This window comes from Oncorhynchus mykiss, chromosome 2, assembly GCF_013265735.2.
Source record: "Oncorhynchus mykiss isolate Arlee chromosome 2, USDA_OmykA_1.1, whole genome shotgun sequence".
Taxonomy (NCBI): domain Eukaryota; kingdom Metazoa; phylum Chordata; class Actinopteri; order Salmoniformes; family Salmonidae; genus Oncorhynchus; species Oncorhynchus mykiss.
In genome coordinates, this window is record NC_048566.1 from 50,474,176 (window position 1) to 50,492,875 (window position 18,700).

Sequence of the window (18,700 nt, forward strand, 5' to 3'; positions counted from 1 at the left end):
TAGGCACGGGTTTCATTGGCCTTGTCAGGCGTGATTCTAATGTTCTTCAGTAGAGGGCGCTAGCTCGCAAGCTCCCCGTAGCTGTATTGTACCTAGTTTCCCTCCTTCAGGGAACAGTAGTTATAGTCATAACTGTACGTTTGTAAATGTGTGGTATGGAGGTTGGAGCCTTGCTATAGGTAAACCACAACAGTGTCCAACTTTCAGCTGTTGCAGATGCACCTCCCCCGAAATCACCCGTAGACTTTCTTCTGCAGTCGGCTGTTAGCATTACTGCTCAAACATAGCCAGTGAGTTGACAACAACCAGCAATATACAAATGTAGCTTTAAAAAAAAAAAAAAAAAAGACAGAAAAACAGTGTCAGTTGATCAAAATTAGCTTGTTAACTCAATGAAACTGCTTTCTGGAATACCCTACAGGGAACAGACAAGTAAATAACAGGACGATGACAGAGTTGGTGTTGAAGTTTTTTTTGTCCATTTAATGTTTTTTTTTGGTTGTTTGTTTTTTAGATATATAAGGAACAGCACAATTACTACAAATAACACCAATAGCAAATCACAGCCTACAAAGCAGATATTATGGATATTAAATGCTATAATACAAGATCTCATTCAAGTATTTTACATTTGTTTTTATTATTTTAGTCCCCCTCATGACAAGCCTAGGATATTGTAATGGTAATGAACTATTAAAAAAATCTATGGTTCATATACAGCTATCTTCATTTATTTGGCTTCATGGAATTTTGTCCTTTTTTTTCAGTCCCCAGACATCATAGCCATTCATAACCTCTGAATATTGACAAACCCAAAGTGGGTTACATCCTCCCTTCCCCTCTTTCTCGCCAGTCCACCTGACACTAGGGGGCGCCATGCCTGGTGTCCTGCTGAGTTCATTGGAGCACCAACAGTTCCAACCACAGGGTCTGATGCACTGTGCTAACGATTAGACTGGACCCCAAAGGACAGGTCTTACCTGTCCCCTCTATCCTGGTCTAGGAGGAGTGAGAGGGGACATTCACTGGGGGTGCATTCGGAAAGTCATGTCTTTATTCCTCGAGTAAACAATTTCTTGAGTGATTCAATCAATCATACAAGCACACTCAATTGACTCACAGTTCCCTTGAGTTAAACCCACAAGACAGGGGGGGAAAAAGTTAAAAAGAAAGTTAATTCTCGTAAAAACTCAACTTTTTCAACAATGACAGTTAATAAAAATATAATGGCCAATGTCTTCATGTTTGTTTTAAATTTTGACACAGCGGAACCACCTGTGAATATGAATCCCTTCTCAACCTCCAGCAGAAGGAACAGTTCTGTTATTTATGCCAATTGATATTGAACTAAAGAGGACCATATACCCATAGCATAGCTAGAAACACAGCAAATAAAAAAAGGCCTCATTTCAGACCATTTAAAAAAAGAAAAAGAAGTATGTACACATGCAAGTCGAATATATAAACTGTTCTATAAACAATAAAACAAGTCGCCTGGAGGTGAAAGTTATCTTCTGTCCAATTCACATTGGTGAAGAAAAAATGAATCACTCATCTATTTGATATCATCAGTCCTCTGTCGGATGAAGATGATGTTATCCACACCAGATTATTATAGTTTATCTGACTGTATGTAGTCAGATGTTCATGGGAATAGAACAGGTGGGTTGAGTTCAGGGGTCAGAAGGGAGACCGTCTGTCCATTGGTTGTACTCCTCCAGATGAACAGAGTAGAGCCTCTGGAAAAAAACATACGAGGGGTGTGTGTGTGGAAGCACTGGTGGGATGCAATGTTATAGGCCATGCTAAGCTGCAAACTGAAACCCTGCCTTGTTTAGCCCTGGGAAGCAGAACATAACCCGCCGCACATCTCCCCAAAGCAACCATCGCAGAACACCAGATCTACTGATAAACCTTTGTTTTTTTATTTTTTTCCCCAAGTAATCCGGATTGGTGATTCCAGTCCTGTAGCCTCAATGGTGATTGATGGATGGATAGATTTGGGGGGGATGTCAGGAGCGGCTGCCCCCCCAGCAAAGCGTTTCAGCACAAAGAACCACAACTTGCAAACACACTGAGGGGTGGGCTTTATGACACTTGGAAGACAGTTCATTCAGCAGGTTGCATTCAGAACTGTTTGGCAGGCAGGGAGTCACTGAGTGGCCACTACTGTAGGTGCTGACCAATGTTGCATATTTGCAATTGTCAATGCTGTACAATCGACATTACGGTGCCGGGCACAAGTAAAGCAGGAAAAACATAAAAATAAGGCAACTTTCAATGATCTTGTTCATACTGAGGGACTGGTACAAGTCATTTTTTTTCATCATTTGGTTTGGTTTTGACATCAATTTTTTTCTCCCTCTATTTCTCTCTCGCGCAAAACAAGTTAAATATGTATTTTTCAACGCATACATTTCTAATCCACCAACTAGATGGTGTCAAGTGGAAAGAGGGTCCATCAACAGAAAGGAATCACAAGGTTCGCAGTTGCCATCAAACGTCCTCAGAAACCATGTCAATTCCCCACATTGTAACCACGCGAGAAAATATACTTCATCCACTCCTTCAATAGTCATTCAGTTTCGTCTCTAATAAGTCAAAACGCTGGGTGTTTCAAAACTAAATAAATCAAAATGGAAGAGCCTTGATTTATTCAAATCACAAGCTGTTCGTCAGAAAGTCATTCTCTCATTCTTGCGGCGCAGAAAATATTCAATGACGTTGAGTTGATCCAAGTGGCTGAGGGTTGTCTGGGGTTACTTTGGTGGCAGCGCCCCGTCTGGGCTGCGGGGCGCTGGCTCTGGCTGCTGATTTTGGCATCCTCCCTGGTGGGGCCCTGGGCGAACGGGGCCGAAGCCAGTTTGGCTGTGGGGGCGGCTGGAGCCCTGGGAGGGGTGGCGGCGGCGACAGTCTCCGCTGGATGAGTGTCTCTTGCGACCTCCCTCCTCCATCGGGGGCTGTAAATGAAGGACAATGGTGGGATTGACTGGGGCTCTACGGACATTCTAAAAAGGGCAATTCCACGTTGTCAGATTTTCAAACTTTCAAATCTATGCTAAACAAAAACCTTTGATTTCAAAGTTTAACAAAGCAATGAACTATGCACAATTGAACAATTTACCCAGAACATTTCACAGAAACACATTTACTGGATGAACTGTGCAGATGCAGTGTGGCAACAGAATTACGGTAAAATCAGCTATGACATACAAATCAAAATGTATTTGTCACATGCTTCGTAAACAACAGACTATCAGTGAAATAATTACTTACCAACAACGGAGAGAAAAATAATAATACCATGGCTATACACGGGGTACCAGTTCCGACTATGTGCAAGTGTACGAGGTAATTGACGTAGATACAGCGCATTCGGAAAGTATTCAGACCCTTTTGTTACATTGCAGCATTATTCTAAAATGGATTAAATAAAAATCCTCAATCGACACACAGTACCCCATAATAACAAAGAAAACATGTTTTATTCCAAGTAAAAAAGCGTTGAGCTCAGGTGAATCCCTGTTTCCATTCACAATCCGTGAGATGGTTCTACAACTTGATTGGAGGCCACCTGTGGTAAATTCAAATCGATTGGACATGATTTGGAAAGGCACACCCCTGTCTATATGAGGTCCCACAGTTGCCACAGCAAAATGAGGATGACGTGCGGAGCGTTTATATCCGTGGCAAATCATTTTAAAGATGCCCATCTCCTCCTACTAACTTTGCAGCATCGTTGAGTTATGTATTTGTTTAATTTAACATGTCCCTTTTATGATGATGATTGGGACCTGTTAGTGGTAGTTGTAATAACTGCACTGTGATTTTAGTTGTCAACAAAAAAGTCTAAATGTTAAAGGTCCCAATTTTGTTGAACACCCCTACTCTAAACATCTCTATGCAACAGGGATTATTTTAATGTTAACAAACCCACTTGCTCAGTACTTCGACCCTAGAAAAACTTGAGGAAGCATGATAGCACTCACGTAGCCAGCAGTGAAAAAGTTGTAGTAAAGGTCTCTAAACGTGTACTTTGACAGGTTTCCCTAGTAGTAAAGAGTAAAAGACAAAATGTAACTGACAGGTTTCACTAGTAGTAAAGAGTAGAAGACAAAATGTAACTGACAGGTTTCACTAGTAGTAAAGAGTAGAAGACAAAATGTAACTGACAGGTTTCACTAGTAGTAAAAAGTAGAAGACAAAATGTAACTGACAGGTTTCACTAGTAGTAAAAAGTAGAAGACAAAATGTAACTGACAGGTTTCACTAGTAGTAAAAAGTAGAAGACAAAATGTAACTGACAGGTTTCACTAGTAGTAAAAAGTAGAAGACAAAATGTAACTGACAGGTTTCACTAGTAGTAAAGAGTAGAAGACAAAATGTAACTGACAGGTTTCACTAGTAGTAAAAAGTAGAAGACAAAATGTAACTGACAGGTTTCACTAGTAGTAAAAAGTAGAAGACAAAATGTAACTGACAGGTTTCACTAGTAGTAAAAAGTAGAAGACAAAATGTAACTGACAGGTTTCACTAGTAGTAAAGAGTAGAAGACAAAATGTAACTGACAGGTTTCCCTAGTAGTAAAAAGTAGAAAACTAAATGTAACTGACAGGTTTTACTAGTAGTAAAAAGTAGAAGAGAACATTTAACCTTCTTTAACAGGTTTCACTAGTAGCAAAAAGTAGTAGACAAAATGTAACTGACAGGTTTCTCTAGTAGTAAAGAGTAAAAGACAAAATGTAACCGTCTGACAGGTTTCCCTAGTAGTAAAACGTAGAAAACAAAATGTAACTGACAGGTTTCTCTAGTAGTAAAATGTAGAAAACAAAATGTAACTGACAGGTTTCTCTAGTAGTAAAAAGTAGAAAACAAAATGTAACTGACAGGTTTCACTAGTAATAAAGAGTAGAAGACAAAATGTAACTGACAGGTTTCCCTAGTAGTAAAATGTAGAAAACAAAATGTAACTGACAGGTTTCACTAGTAGTAAAAAGTAGAAAACAAAATGTAACTGACAGGTTTCACTAGTAATAAAGAGTAAAAGACAAAATGTAACTGACAGGTTTCACTAGTAGTAAAAAGTAGAAGACAAAATGTAACTGACAGGTTTCACTAGTAGTAAAAAGTAGAAGACAAAATGTAACTGACAGGTTTCTCTAGTAGTAAAAAGTAGAAGAGAACATTTAACCTTCTTTAACAGGTTTCACTAGTAGCAAAAAGTAGTAGACAAAATGTAACTGACAGGTTTCTCTAGTAGTAAAGAGTAGAAGACAAAATGTAACTGACAGGTTTCTCTAGTAGTAAAGAGTAAAAGACAAAATGTAACTGACAGGTTTCTCTAGTAGTAAAGAGTAAAAGACAAAATGTAACTGACAGGTTTCCCTAGTAGTAAAACGTAGAAAACAAAATGTAACTGACAGGTTTCCCTAGTAGTAAAATGTAGAAAACAAAATGTAACTGACAGGTTTCCCTAGTAGTAAAACGTAGAAAACAAAATGTAACTGACAGGTTTCCCTAGTAGTAAAATGTAGAAAACAAAATGTAACTGACAGGTTTCCCTAGTAGTAAAACGTAGAAAACAAAATGTAACTGACAGGTTTCCCTAGTAGTAAAACGTAGAAAACAAAATGTAACTGACAGGTTTCCCTAGTAGTAAAATGTAGAAAACAAAATGTAACTGACAGGTTTCCCTAGTAGTAAAATGTAGAAAACAAAATGTAACTGACAGGTTTCCCTAGTAGTAAAATGTAGAAGCCAAAATGTAACTGTCAGACAGGTTTCACTAGTAGTAAAACGTAGAAAACAAAATGTAACTGTCAGACAGGTTTCACTAGTAGTAAAAAGTAGAAAACAAAATGTAACTGACAGGTTTCACTAGTAATAAAGAGTAGAAGACAAAATGTAACTGACAGGTTTCCCTAGTAGTAAAACGTAGAAAACAAAATGTAACTGACAGGTTTCCCTAGTAGTAAAATGTAGAAAACAAAATGTAACTGACAGGTTTCACTAGTAATAAAAAGTAGAAGAGAAAATGTAACTGACAGGTTTCACTAGTAGTAAAAAGTAGAAAACAAAATGTAACTGACAGGTTTCACTAGTAGTAAAAAGTAGAAAACAAAATGTAACTGACAGGTTTCACTAGTAGTAAAAAGTAGAAGAGAAAATGTAACTGACAGGTTTCACTAGTAGTAAAAAGTAGAAAACAAAATGTAACTGACAGGTTTCACTAGTAATAAAGAGTAGAAAACAAAATGTAACTGACAGGTTTCACTAGTAGTAAAAAGTAGAAAACAAAATGTAACTGACAGGTTTCACTAGTAATAAAGAGTAAAAGACAAAATGTAACTGACAGGTTTCACTAGTAATAAAGAGTAGAAGACAAAATGTAACTGACAGGTTTCACTAGTAGTAAAATGTAGAAAACAAAATGTAACTGACAGGTTTCACTAGTAATAAAGAGTAGAAGACAAAATGTAACTGACAGGTTTCTCTAGTAGTAAAATGTAGAAAACAAAATGTAACTGACAGGTTTCACTAGTAATAAAGAGTAGAAGACAAAATGTAACTGACAGGTTTCTCTAGTAGTAAAATGTAGAAAACAAAATGTAACTGACAGGTTTCACTAGTAATAAAAAGTAGAAGAGAAAATGTAACTGACAGGTTTCACTAGTAGTAAAAAGTAGAAAACAAAATGTAACTGACAGGTTTCACTAGTAATAAAGAGTAAAAGACAAAATGTAACTGACAGGTGTCACTAGTAATAAAGAGTAGAAGACAAAATGTAACTGACAGGTTTCACTAGTAGTAAAAAGTAGAAGACAAAATGTAACTGACAGGTTTCACTAGTAGTAAAAAGTAGTAGACAAAATGTAACTGACAGGTTTCTCTAGTAGTAAAGAGTAGAAGACAAAATGTAACTGACAGGTTTCACTAGTAGTAAAGAGTAGAAGACAAAATGTAACTGACAGGTTTCCCTAGTAGTAAAACGTAGAAAACAAAATGTAACTGACAGGTTTCCCTAGTAGTAAAATGTAGAAAACAAAATGTAACTGACAGGTTTCCCTAGTAGTAAAATGTAGAAGCCAAAATGTAACTGTCAGACAGGTTTCCCTAGTAGTAAAACGTAGAAAACAAAATGTAACTGTCAGACAGGTTTCACTAGTAATAAAAAGTAGTAGACAAAATGTAACTGACAGGTTTCTCTAGTAGTAAAAAGTAGAAAACAAAATGTAACTGACAGGTTTCACTAGTAGTAAAGAGTAGAAGACAAAATGTAACTGACAGGTTTCCCTAGTAGTAAAACGTAGAAAACAAAATGTAACTGACAGGTTTCCCTAGTAGTAAAATGTAGAAAACAAAATGTAACTGACAGGTTTCCCTAGTAGTAAAATGTAGAAAACAAAATGTAACTGACAGGTTTCACTAGTAGTAAAACGTAGAAAACAAAATGTAACTGTCAGACAGGTTTCACTAGTAGTAAAAAGTAGAAAACAAAATGTAACTGACAGGTTTCACTAGTAATAAAGAGTAGAAGACAAAATGTAACTGACAGGTTTCCCTAGTAGTAAATCGTAGAAAACAAAATGTAACTGACAGGTTTCCCTAGTAGTAAAATGTAGAAAACAAAATGTAACTGACAGGTTTCACTAGTAATAAAAAGTAGAAGAGAAAATGTAACTGACAGGTTTCACTAGTAGTAAAAAGTAGAAAACAAAATGTAACTGACAGGTTTCACTAGTAGTAAAAAGTAGAAAACTAAATGTAACTGACAGGTTTCACTAGTAGTAAAAAGTAGAAAACAAAATGTAACTGACAGGTTTCACTAGTAATAAAAAGTAGAAGAGAAAATGTAACTGACAGGTTTCACTAGTAGTAAAAAGTAGAAAACAAAATGTAACTGACAGGTTTCACTAGTAATAAAGAGTAAAAGACAAAATGTAACTGACAGGTTTCACTAGTAATAAAGAGTAGAAGACAAAATGTAACTGACAGGTTTCACTAGTAGTAAAATGTAGAAAACAAAATGTAACTGACAGGTTTCACTAGTAATAAAGAGTAGAAGACAAAATGTAACTGACAGGTTTCTCTAGTAGTAAAATGTAGAAAACAAAATGTAACTGACAGGTTTCACTAGTAATAAAAAGTAGAAGAGAAAATGTAACTGACAGGTTTCACTAGTAGTAAAAAGTAGAAAACAAAATGTAACTGACAGGTTTCACTAGTAATAAAGAGTAAAAGACAAAATGTATCTGACAGGTTTCACTAGTAGTAAAAAGTAGAAGACAAAATGTAACTGACAGGTTTCACTAGTAGTAAAAAGTAGAAGACAAAATGTAACTGACAGGTTTCACTAGTAATAAAGAGTAGAAGACAAAATGTAACTGACAGGTTTCACTAGTAATAAAGAGTAAAAGACAAAATGTAACTGACAGGTTTCACTAGTAGTAAAAAGTAGAAGACAAAATGTAACTGACAGGTTTCACTAGTAGTAAAAAGTAGAAGACAAAATGTAACTGACAGGTTTCTCTAGTAGTAAAAAGTAGAAGACAAAATGTAACTGACAGGTTTCACTAGTAATAAAGAGTAGAAGACAAAATGTAACTGACAGGTTTCACTAGTAGTAAAAAGTAGAAGACAAAATGTAACTGACAGGTTTCCCTAGTAGTAAAACGTAGAAAACTAAATGTAACTGACAGGTTTCACTAGTAATAAAGAGTAGAAGACAAAATGTAACTGACAGGTTTCACTAGTAATAAAAAGTAGAAGAGAAAATGTAACTGACAGGTTTCACTAGTAGTAAAAAGTAGAAAACAAAATGTAACTGACAGGTTTCACTAGTAATAAAAAGTAGAAGAGAAAATGTAACTGACAGGTTTCACTAGTAGTAAAAAGTAGAAAACAAAATGTAACTGACAGGTTTCACTAGTAATAAAGAGTAAAAGACAAAATGTAACTGACAGGTTTCACTAGTAATAAAGAGTAGAAGACAAAATGTAACTGACAGGTTTCACTAGTAGTAAAATGTAGAAAACAAAATGTAACTGACAGGTTTCACTAGTAATAAAGAGTAGAAGACAAAATGTAACTGACAGGTTTCTCTAGTAGTAAAATGTAGAAAACAAAATGTAACTGACAGGTTTCACTAGTAATAAAAAGTAGAAGAGAAAATGTAACTGACAGGTTTCACTAGTAGTAAAAAGTAGAAAACAAAATGTAACTGACAGGTTTCACTAGTAATAAAGAGTAAAAGACAAAATGTATCTGACAGGTTTCACTAGTAGTAAAAAGTAGAAGACAAAATGTAACTGACAGGTTTCACTAGTAGTAAAAAGTAGAAGACAAAATGTAACTGACAGGTTTCACTAGTAATAAAGAGTAGAAGACAAAATGTAACTGACAGGTTTCACTAGTAATAAAGAGTAAAAGACAAAATGTAACTGACAGGTTTCACTAGTAGTAAAAAGTAGAAGACAAAATGTAACTGACAGGTTTCACTAGTAGTAAAAAGTAGAAGACAAAATGTAACTGACAGGTTTCTCTAGTAGTAAAAAGTAGAAGACAAAATGTAACTGACAGGTTTCACTAGTAATAAAGAGTAGAAGACAAAATGTAACTGACAGGTTTCACTAGTAGTAAAAAGTAGAAGACAAAATGTAACTGACAGGTTTCCCTAGTAGTAAAACGTAGAAAACTAAATGTAACTGACAGGTTTCACTAGTAATAAAGAGTAGAAGACAAAATGTAACTGACAGGTTTCACTAGTAGTAAAAAGTAGAAAACAAAATGTAACTGACAGGTTTCACTAGTAATAAAGAGTAAAAGACAAAATGTAACTGACAGGTTTCACTAGTAATAAAGAGTAGAAGACAAAATGTAACTGACAGGTTTCACTAGTAGTAAAAAGTAGAAGACAAAATGTAACTGACAGGTTTCACTAGTAGTAAAAAGTAGAAGACAAAATGTAACTGACAGGTTTCTCTAGTAGTAAAAAGTAGAAGACAAAATGTAACTGACAGGTTTCACTAGTAATAAAGAGTAGAAGACAAAATGTAACTGACAGGTTTCACTAGTAGTAAAAAGTAGAAGACAAAATGTAACTGACAGGTTTCCCTAGTAGTAAAACGTAGAAAACTAAATGTAACTGACAGGTTTCACTAGTAATAAAGAGTAGAAGACAAAATGTAACTGACAGGTTTCACTAGTAATAAAGAGTAGAAGACAAAATGTAACTGACAGGTTTCACTAGTAATAAAGAGTAGAAGACAAAATGTAACTGACAGGTTTCACTAGTAATAAAGAGTAGAAGACAAAATGTAACTGACAGGTTTCACTAGTAGTAAAAAGTAGAAGACAAAATGTAACTGACAGGTTTCTCTAGTAGTAAAAAGTAGAAGACAAAATGTAACTGACAGGTTTCACTAGTAGTAAAAAGTAGAAGACAAAATGTAACTGACAGGTTTCTCTAGTAGTAAAAAGTAGAAGACAAAATGTAACTGACAGGTTTCTCTAGTAGTAAAAAGTAGAAGACAAAATGTAACTGACAGGTTTCTCTAGTAGTAAAAAGTAGAAGACAAAATGTAACTGACAGGTTTCACTAGTAATAAAGAGTAGAAGACAAAATGTAACTGACAGGTTTCACTAGTAGTAAAAAGTAGAAGACAAAATGTAACTGACAGGTTTCCCTAGTAGTAAAACGTAGAAAACTAAATGTAACTGACAGGTTTCACTAGTAATAAAGAGTAGAAGACAAAATGTAACTGACAGGTTTCACTAGTAATAAAGAGTAGAAGACAAAATGTAACTGACAGGTTTCACTAGTAATAAAGAGTAGAAGACAAAATGTAACTGACAGGTTTCACTAGTAATAAAGAGTAGAAGACAAAATGTAACTGACAGGTTTCACTAGTAGTAAAAAGTAGAAGACAAAATGTAACTGACAGGTTTCTCTAGTAGTAAAAAGTAGAAGACAAAATGTAACTGACAGGTTTCTCTAGTAGTAAAAAGTAGAAGACAAAATGTAACTGACAGGTTTCTCTAGTAGTAAAAAGTAGAAAACAAAATGTAACTGACAGGTTTCCCTAGTAGTAAAATGTAGAAGCCAAAATGTAACTGTCAGACAGGTTTCCCTAGTAGTAAAACGTAGAAAACAAAATGTAACTGTCAGACAGGTTTCACTAGTAATAAAAAGTAGTAGACAAAATGTAACTGACAGGTTTCTCTAGTAGTAAAAAGTAGAAAACAAAATGTAACTGACAGGTTTCACTAGTAGTAAAGAGTAGAAGACAAAATGTAACTGACAGGTTTCCCTAGTAGTAAAACGTAGAAAACAAAATGTAACTGACAGGTTTCCCTAGTAGTAAAATGTAGAAAACAAAATGTAACTGACAGGTTTCCCTAGTAGTAAAATGTAGAAAACAAAATGTAACTGACAGGTTTCACTAGTAGTAAAACGTAGAAAACAAAATGTAACTGTCAGACAGGTTTCACTAGTAGTAAAAAGTAGAAAACAAAATGTAACTGACAGGTTTCACTAGTAATAAAGAGTAGAAGACAAAATGTAACTGACAGGTTTCCCTAGTAGTAAATCGTAGAAAACAAAATGTAACTGACAGGTTTCCCTAGTAGTAAAATGTAGAAAACAAAATGTAACTGACAGGTTTCACTAGTAATAAAAAGTAGAAGAGAAAATGTAACTGACAGGTTTCACTAGTAGTAAAAAGTAGAAAACAAAATGTAACTGACAGGTTTCACTAGTAGTAAAAAGTAGAAAACTAAATGTAACTGACAGGTTTCACTAGTAGTAAAAAGTAGAAAACAAAATGTAACTGACAGGTTTCACTAGTAATAAAAAGTAGAAGAGAAAATGTAACTGACAGGTTTCACTAGTAGTAAAAAGTAGAAAACAAAATGTAACTGACAGGTTTCACTAGTAATAAAGAGTAAAAGACAAAATGTAACTGACAGGTTTCACTAGTAATAAAGAGTAGAAGACAAAATGTAACTGACAGGTTTCACTAGTAGTAAAATGTAGAAAACAAAATGTAACTGACAGGTTTCACTAGTAATAAAGAGTAGAAGACAAAATGTAACTGACAGGTTTCTCTAGTAGTAAAATGTAGAAAACAAAATGTAACTGACAGGTTTCACTAGTAATAAAAAGTAGAAGAGAAAATGTAACTGACAGGTTTCACTAGTAGTAAAAAGTAGAAAACAAAATGTAACTGACAGGTTTCACTAGTAATAAAGAGTAAAAGACAAAATGTATCTGACAGGTTTCACTAGTAGTAAAAAGTAGAAGACAAAATGTAACTGACAGGTTTCACTAGTAATAAAGAGTAGAAGACAAAATGTAACTGACAGGTTTCACTAGTAATAAAGAGTAAAAGACAAAATGTAACTGACAGGTTTCACTAGTAGTAAAAAGTAGAAGACAAAATGTAACTGACAGGTTTCACTAGTAGTAAAAAGTAGAAGACAAAATGTAACTGACAGGTTTCTCTAGTAGTAAAAAGTAGAAGACAAAATGTAACTGACAGGTTTCACTAGTAATAAAGAGTAGAAGACAAAATGTAACTGACAGGTTTCACTAGTAGTAAAAAGTAGAAGACAAAATGTAACTGACAGGTTTCCCTAGTAGTAAAACGTAGAAAACTAAATGTAACTGACAGGTTTCACTAGTAATAAAGAGTAGAAGACAAAATGTAACTGACAGGTTTCACTAGTAGTAAAAAGTAGAAAACAAAATGTAACTGACAGGTTTCACTAGTAATAAAGAGTAAAAGACAAAATGTAACTGACAGGTTTCACTAGTAATAAAGAGTAGAAGACAAAATGTAACTGACAGGTTTCACTAGTAGTAAAAAGTAGAAGACAAAATGTAACTGACAGGTTTCACTAGTAGTAAAAAGTAGAAGACAAAATGTAACTGACAGGTTTCTCTAGTAGTAAAAAGTAGAAGACAAAATGTAACTGACAGGTTTCACTAGTAATAAAGAGTAGAAGACAAAATGTAACTGACAGGTTTCACTAGTAGTAAAAAGTAGAAGACAAAATGTAACTGACAGGTTTCCCTAGTAGTAAAACGTAGAAAACTAAATGTAACTGACAGGTTTCACTAGTAATAAAGAGTAGAAGACAAAATGTAACTGACAGGTTTCACTAGTAATAAAGAGTAGAAGACAAAATGTAACTGACAGGTTTCACTAGTAATAAAGAGTAGAAGACAAAATGTAACTGACAGGTTTCACTAGTAATAAAGAGTAGAAGACAAAATGTAACTGACAGGTTTCACTAGTAGTAAAAAGTAGAAGACAAAATGTAACTGACAGGTTTCTCTAGTAGTAAAAAGTAGAAGACAAAATGTAACTGACAGGTTTCACTAGTAGTAAAAAGTAGAAGACAAAATGTAACTGACAGGTTTCTCTAGTAGTAAAAAGTAGAAGACAAAATGTAACTGACAGGTTTCTCTAGTAGTAAAAAGTAGAAGACAAAATGTAACTGACAGGTTTCTCTAGTAGTAAAAAGTAGAAGACAAAATGTAACTGACAGGTTTCACTAGTAATAAAGAGTAGAAGACAAAATGTAACTGACAGGTTTCACTAGTAGTAAAAAGTAGAAGACAAAATGTAACTGACAGGTTTCCCTAGTAGTAAAACGTAGAAAACTAAATGTAACTGACAGGTTTCACTAGTAATAAAGAGTAGAAGACAAAATGTAACTGACAGGTTTCACTAGTAATAAAGAGTAGAAGACAAAATGTAACTGACAGGTTTCACTAGTAATAAAGAGTAGAAGACAAAATGTAACTGACAGGTTTCACTAGTAATAAAGAGTAGAAGACAAAATGTAACTGACAGGTTTCACTAGTAGTAAAAAGTAGAAGACAAAATGTAACTGACAGGTTTCTCTAGTAGTAAAAAGTAGAAGACAAAATGTAACTGACAGGTTTCACTAGTAGTAAAAAGTAGAAGACAAAATGTAACTGACAGGTTTCTCTAGTAGTAAAAAGTAGAAGACAAAATGTAACTGACAGGTTTCTCTAGTAGTAAAAAGTAGAAAACAAAATGTAACTGACAGGTTTCACTAGTAGTAAAAAGTAGAAGACAAAATGTAACTGACAGGTTTCTCTAGTAGTAAAAAGTAGAAGACAAAATGTAACTGACAGGTTTCTCTAGTAGTAAAAAGTAGAAGACAAAATGTAACTGACAGGTTTCACTAGTAGTAAAAAGTAGAAGACAAAATGTAACTGACAGGTTTCTCTAGTAGTAAAAAGTAGAAGACAAAATGTAACTGACAGGTTTCTCTAGTAGTAAAAAGTAGAAAACAAAATGTAACTGACAGGTTTCTCTAGTAGTAAAAAGTAGAAGACAAAATGTAACTGACAGGTTTCTCTAGTAGTAAAAAGTAGAAAACAAAATGTAACTGACAGGTTTCTCTAGTAGTAAAAAGTAGAAGACAAAATGTAACTGACAGGTTTCTCTAGTAGTAAAAAGTAGAAGACAAAATGTAACTGACAGGTTTCTCTAGTAGTAAAAAGTAGAAAACAAAATGTATCTGACAGGTTTCTCTAGTAGTAAAAAGTAGAAAACAAAATGTAACTGACAGGTTTCTCTAGTAGTAAAAAGTAGAAGACAAAATGTAACTGACAGGTTTCCCTAGTAGTAAAAAGTAGAAGAGTACATTTAACCTTCTTTGACAGGTGTCCCTAGTAGTAAAAAGTAGAAGAGAACATTTCACTTTCTTTGACAGGTTTCCCTACTTACATCGATTCTGAAATCCTCGAGACGCTTAAACTTGCTCAAGCACTCCTGCAACTTGGGGTCGATCCCCATGTTCTTGTTTTTGGAGTATTTAAGAAATGCCCAAAACTTTTCAAGTCCATACAGCTGGCCTGTGGGAGATGGGGACACAGATAAAGGCAGGTGTTAGGGAGAAGTCTAAGTCAAGGTCCCAAATGGCACCCTATTCCCTATATAAGGCTCTGGTCAAAAGTAGTGCACTATATGGGGAATATGGTTCCATCTGGTACACAGAATGTAGTCATTGTGGAGGAACAGTAGTAACCAAATTGAGAGTTATTACGCTGTGTGAATGTGTTGAGGTTCCCTAGGTGATGCATCTCACCAGCTTCGTAATCTTTCATGGTCTCCTCCTGGAAGTCCTTGAAAATGTTTGGCCTGAATTTCCTTTCCAGTCCGTAGCTGTAGTACCTGAACAGGCACTCCAAACCGTACCTGAAATACAGACAACAGGTATTAATCAGCTGTGTGTGGTGATCGACTAAACAAACACCAATTTACTAACACTAGTAGTGGTACTGGAATTTTCTATTCACCCACCCTGTCTAGCTTTTATTTGGGTGATTGTTAGTTCTTAAAGATGATAAACTATGCAAAACAAGAAACATCAATTTTCAGGACCCTGTCTTTCAAAGACATTTTGTAAAAATCCAAATAACTTCACAGATCTTCATTGTAAAGGGTTTGAATGCCGTTTCCCATGGTTGTTCAATGAACCATAAACAATTAATGAATATGCACCTGTGGAACGGTTGTTAAGACACTAACAGCTTACAGACGGTAGGCAATTAAGGTCACAGTTATGAAAACATAGGACACTAAAGAGGCCATTCTACTGACTGAGAAACACCAAAAGAAAGATGCCCAGAGTCCCGGCTCATCTGCGTGAACGTGCCTTAGGCATGCTGCAAGGAGGCATGAGGACTGCAGATGTGGCCAGGTCAATAAATTGCAATGTCCGTACTGTGAGACGCCTAAGACAGCACTACAGGGAGAGAGGACGGACAGCTGATTGTCTTCGCAGTGGTATACCACGTGAAACAACACCTGCACAGGATCGGTACATCCAAACATCACACCTGTGGGACAGGTACAGGATGGCAACAACTGCCCGAGTTTCACCAGGAACACACAATCCCCCCATCAGTGCTCAGACTGTCCGCAATAGGCTGAGAGAGGCTGGACTGAGGGCTTGTAAGCCTGTTTTAAGGCAGGTCCTCACCAGACATCACCGGCAACAATGTTGCCTATGGGCACAAACCCACAGTCGCTGGACCAGACAGGACTGGAAAAAAGTGCTCTTCACTGATTAGTCACAGTTTTGTCTCACCGGAGGTGATGGTCGGAATCGCATTTATCGTCAAAGGAGGACTGTACTCTGGAGCGGGATCGATTTGGAGGGTGAGGGTCCGTCATGGTCTGGTGCGTTATGACACAGCATCATCGGACTGAGTTTGTTGTCATTGCAGGCAATCTCAACGCTCTGGGATCTGTTTATTTCAGCTCATGAAACATGGGACCAACGCTTTACATGTTGCCTTCATATTGTAGTTCAGTAGGTCCATTATCTTTTCTACATACTTTATATCTTTATATACTTTTTTTCTTTCTGAAAAATAATTGTGTACACTGTTAAGACTTAGACGGCCCCAAAAAAACGCTTAGGCGGACCACCCAAGGATATAATTGGCAGAAAATGCCCTGTGCTTGATTGAGTCAGGTGTGTTAGAGCAGGGCTTGAACAAGTGTCTGCCCCTGTTGCCTCCCCTTCCCAAACACAATTTTAGGCCCAAATAATTTTATGGGTCAAGAGCCTTCACACATTGCGCTCTCCTTGCCCAACATGCAATTTTAGGCTCTTTACAATCAAAGTTCTGTGTATAATTGGTAGATTGGTAAGTATTAAGCAAAGAATGAAATGAAGCATTACCTGTATCCCTCCTTGCCGTCCTCCACCACCAGCTGTCTGAACTCCTCATACATCTTCCTGTTGAAGTGATCCCTCAGGAAAAACGACCAGAAACGGAACAGCGTGTTCATCTCCTGGGATTGGCCGATGCCCAACCGCTTGCGTTCTGTGATTAGTGGGGTGGAGGGGTGAAAGATCAGTCAGACACTGGATCTGTGTCCCAAATGCCACCCTATTCCCTATAATTTCAAAAGTAGTGCACTATGTAGGCCATTTGACCATTTGGGATGCAACCTGTGTGACAAAGCAAGCAACAGCTATTGTTTCTATGCGCAGTGTCCCTAGCTATTTACACACAAGTATAATGTGTCGTTACTTTCTAGTCTCCGAATGAGTGATCGTGCCTGCGTGTGAATGGGTGATCGTGCCTGCGTGTGAATGGGTGATCGTGCCTGCGTGTGAATGGGTGATCGTGCCTGCGTGTGAATGGGTGATCGTGTCTGCGTGTGAATGGGTGATCGTGTCTGCGTGTGATCTTTGTTTGGGGAAAGAATATGGGTAGCTATGGGTACCGTTTAGGCAGCGTCGACGGTACTTGTGATAAACGTGTTGTGTGAAGCCGTTCTCCTTGAGCAGCTCGTGGGAGGGGTGCTGGAAATTGGGGAGCGACTGGGGAGTGCAGCCAATTCCCCCCAATGCAGGTGTACCCTCTGAGGGGCTGGCGTTGGAGCTGGAGAGAGAGGGAAGAGGAGTGATTAAAAGTACATACAAACACCACCGACAAATTAAACCTGTATGAAATGAGTATCAGTAAACAATTCCAAACTCTGTCTTAGGGACCCCAAGGTGTGCACATTTAGTTTTTTGCCCCAGCAGATTCAAATAACCAACTCATCATTGGGATCTGATTGTTTGAGTCAGCTGTGTAGTGCTGGGGGGGGGGCGGGGGCAAGAAGAAAACATGCACCCCTTGGGGTCTCCAGGACCGAGTTTGGGAAACGCTGGTATAAGTACACGTACCAATGTGTAAATGATAAACAATTCTGTACGACCTCAACCATTCTTATAGCATTGAAATGTTCTAAAGAAGACCTAACAAAAATACTTCTGTAGTAATATGAACAAGTGCAAACGTTAGCAACAGGAGATGAGGGGACTTGACTCACCTGACGGAGGCGGTGCGAGATCGGTGCTCCCGCGAGTCCATCACCCAGCCAACGTGGCACTCCATGGGGGGGTTGGAGCTGTGCCTGGTCTTCCTTTTCCTGGGGGTCTAAAGACAGGGGGGGTTTAGAGAGAGGACAGTTAACCAAACAGTACCCACAGCAGTCAAGATGCCCAGACCCAAATCCACCCCTAGTCGGAGGTTTCAGATGTAAATGAAAGACACTTCACAAATGAAATGTATAAATAGAGGAGCAGTGTGCCGCCTCACAGATGTCAGAATCAATAACCAATAGACAACTGAACCCTGGTAGATCTACGGGATGTGGGTAAGACTAAGCAAAATGTCAGACACAAAATTGTTACCTTGGCGTCGACGGGCCGGCTCTCCTTCACAACAGGGTAGAAACGGGGCGTCATGGCGAGGTCCTTCCGGTGCGGGGTGCGAGGCGTGCGGGGTGTCCGGGCACTGCGGTAGTTGGGCGAGTCAGGTACAGTAGTCGGGAGGGAGCGTGCTATCGTGGAAGGCTCAGGGGCACCGAACAGTTTGTTCGCCAAGGCGTCTACGGGAACTGAGAGATGAGTCACGTGTTCATATGGGTCATTTCTGTATCACAGCTTCCATTTCAATATGCACATGAATAAGACTTACGTGGTGGTATTCCTATAGCTTGTCGGTGTTGTAAAGCCATAGAAACATTCCCACTGTATTATTCTGCTCTCTATATCTGGTGTTATTTCCCAACGTTGGTTCAGTAGAGTGGTTGTGTTCGGCATGTGATTAAGCCATAGCTGTGTGACCCCCCGTCTTAGTAAGAGGTCTGCG

General features: G+C 37.0%; 1 protein-coding gene across 7 annotated transcripts in view; it reads right to left on the minus strand.

The window, feature by feature from the left end:
• Positions 1-456: 456 nt before the first annotated feature.
• LOC110491068 (La ribonucleoprotein 1, translational regulator) overlaps positions 457-18,700 on the minus strand; it is an 86,676-nt gene continuing 68,432 nt past the window's right edge. For all 7 annotated transcript variants that reach the window (XM_036950070.1, XM_036950061.1, XM_036950051.1 and 4 more), the window contains 7 exons: positions 18,241-18,446; positions 17,877-17,983; positions 17,283-17,440; positions 16,732-16,876; positions 15,127-15,236; positions 14,766-14,893; positions 457-2,960 (listed from right to left, as the gene is read on the minus strand). In XM_036950070.1, coding sequence (XP_036805965.1) covers positions 2,760-2,960; positions 14,766-14,893; positions 15,127-15,236; positions 16,732-16,876; positions 17,283-17,440; positions 17,877-17,983; positions 18,241-18,446 — 1,055 coding nt within the window. In that variant the 3' untranslated portion in view covers positions 457-2,759. The remainder of the gene's footprint in view (positions 2,961-14,765; positions 14,894-15,126; positions 15,237-16,731; positions 16,877-17,282; positions 17,441-17,876; positions 17,984-18,240; positions 18,447-18,700) is intronic.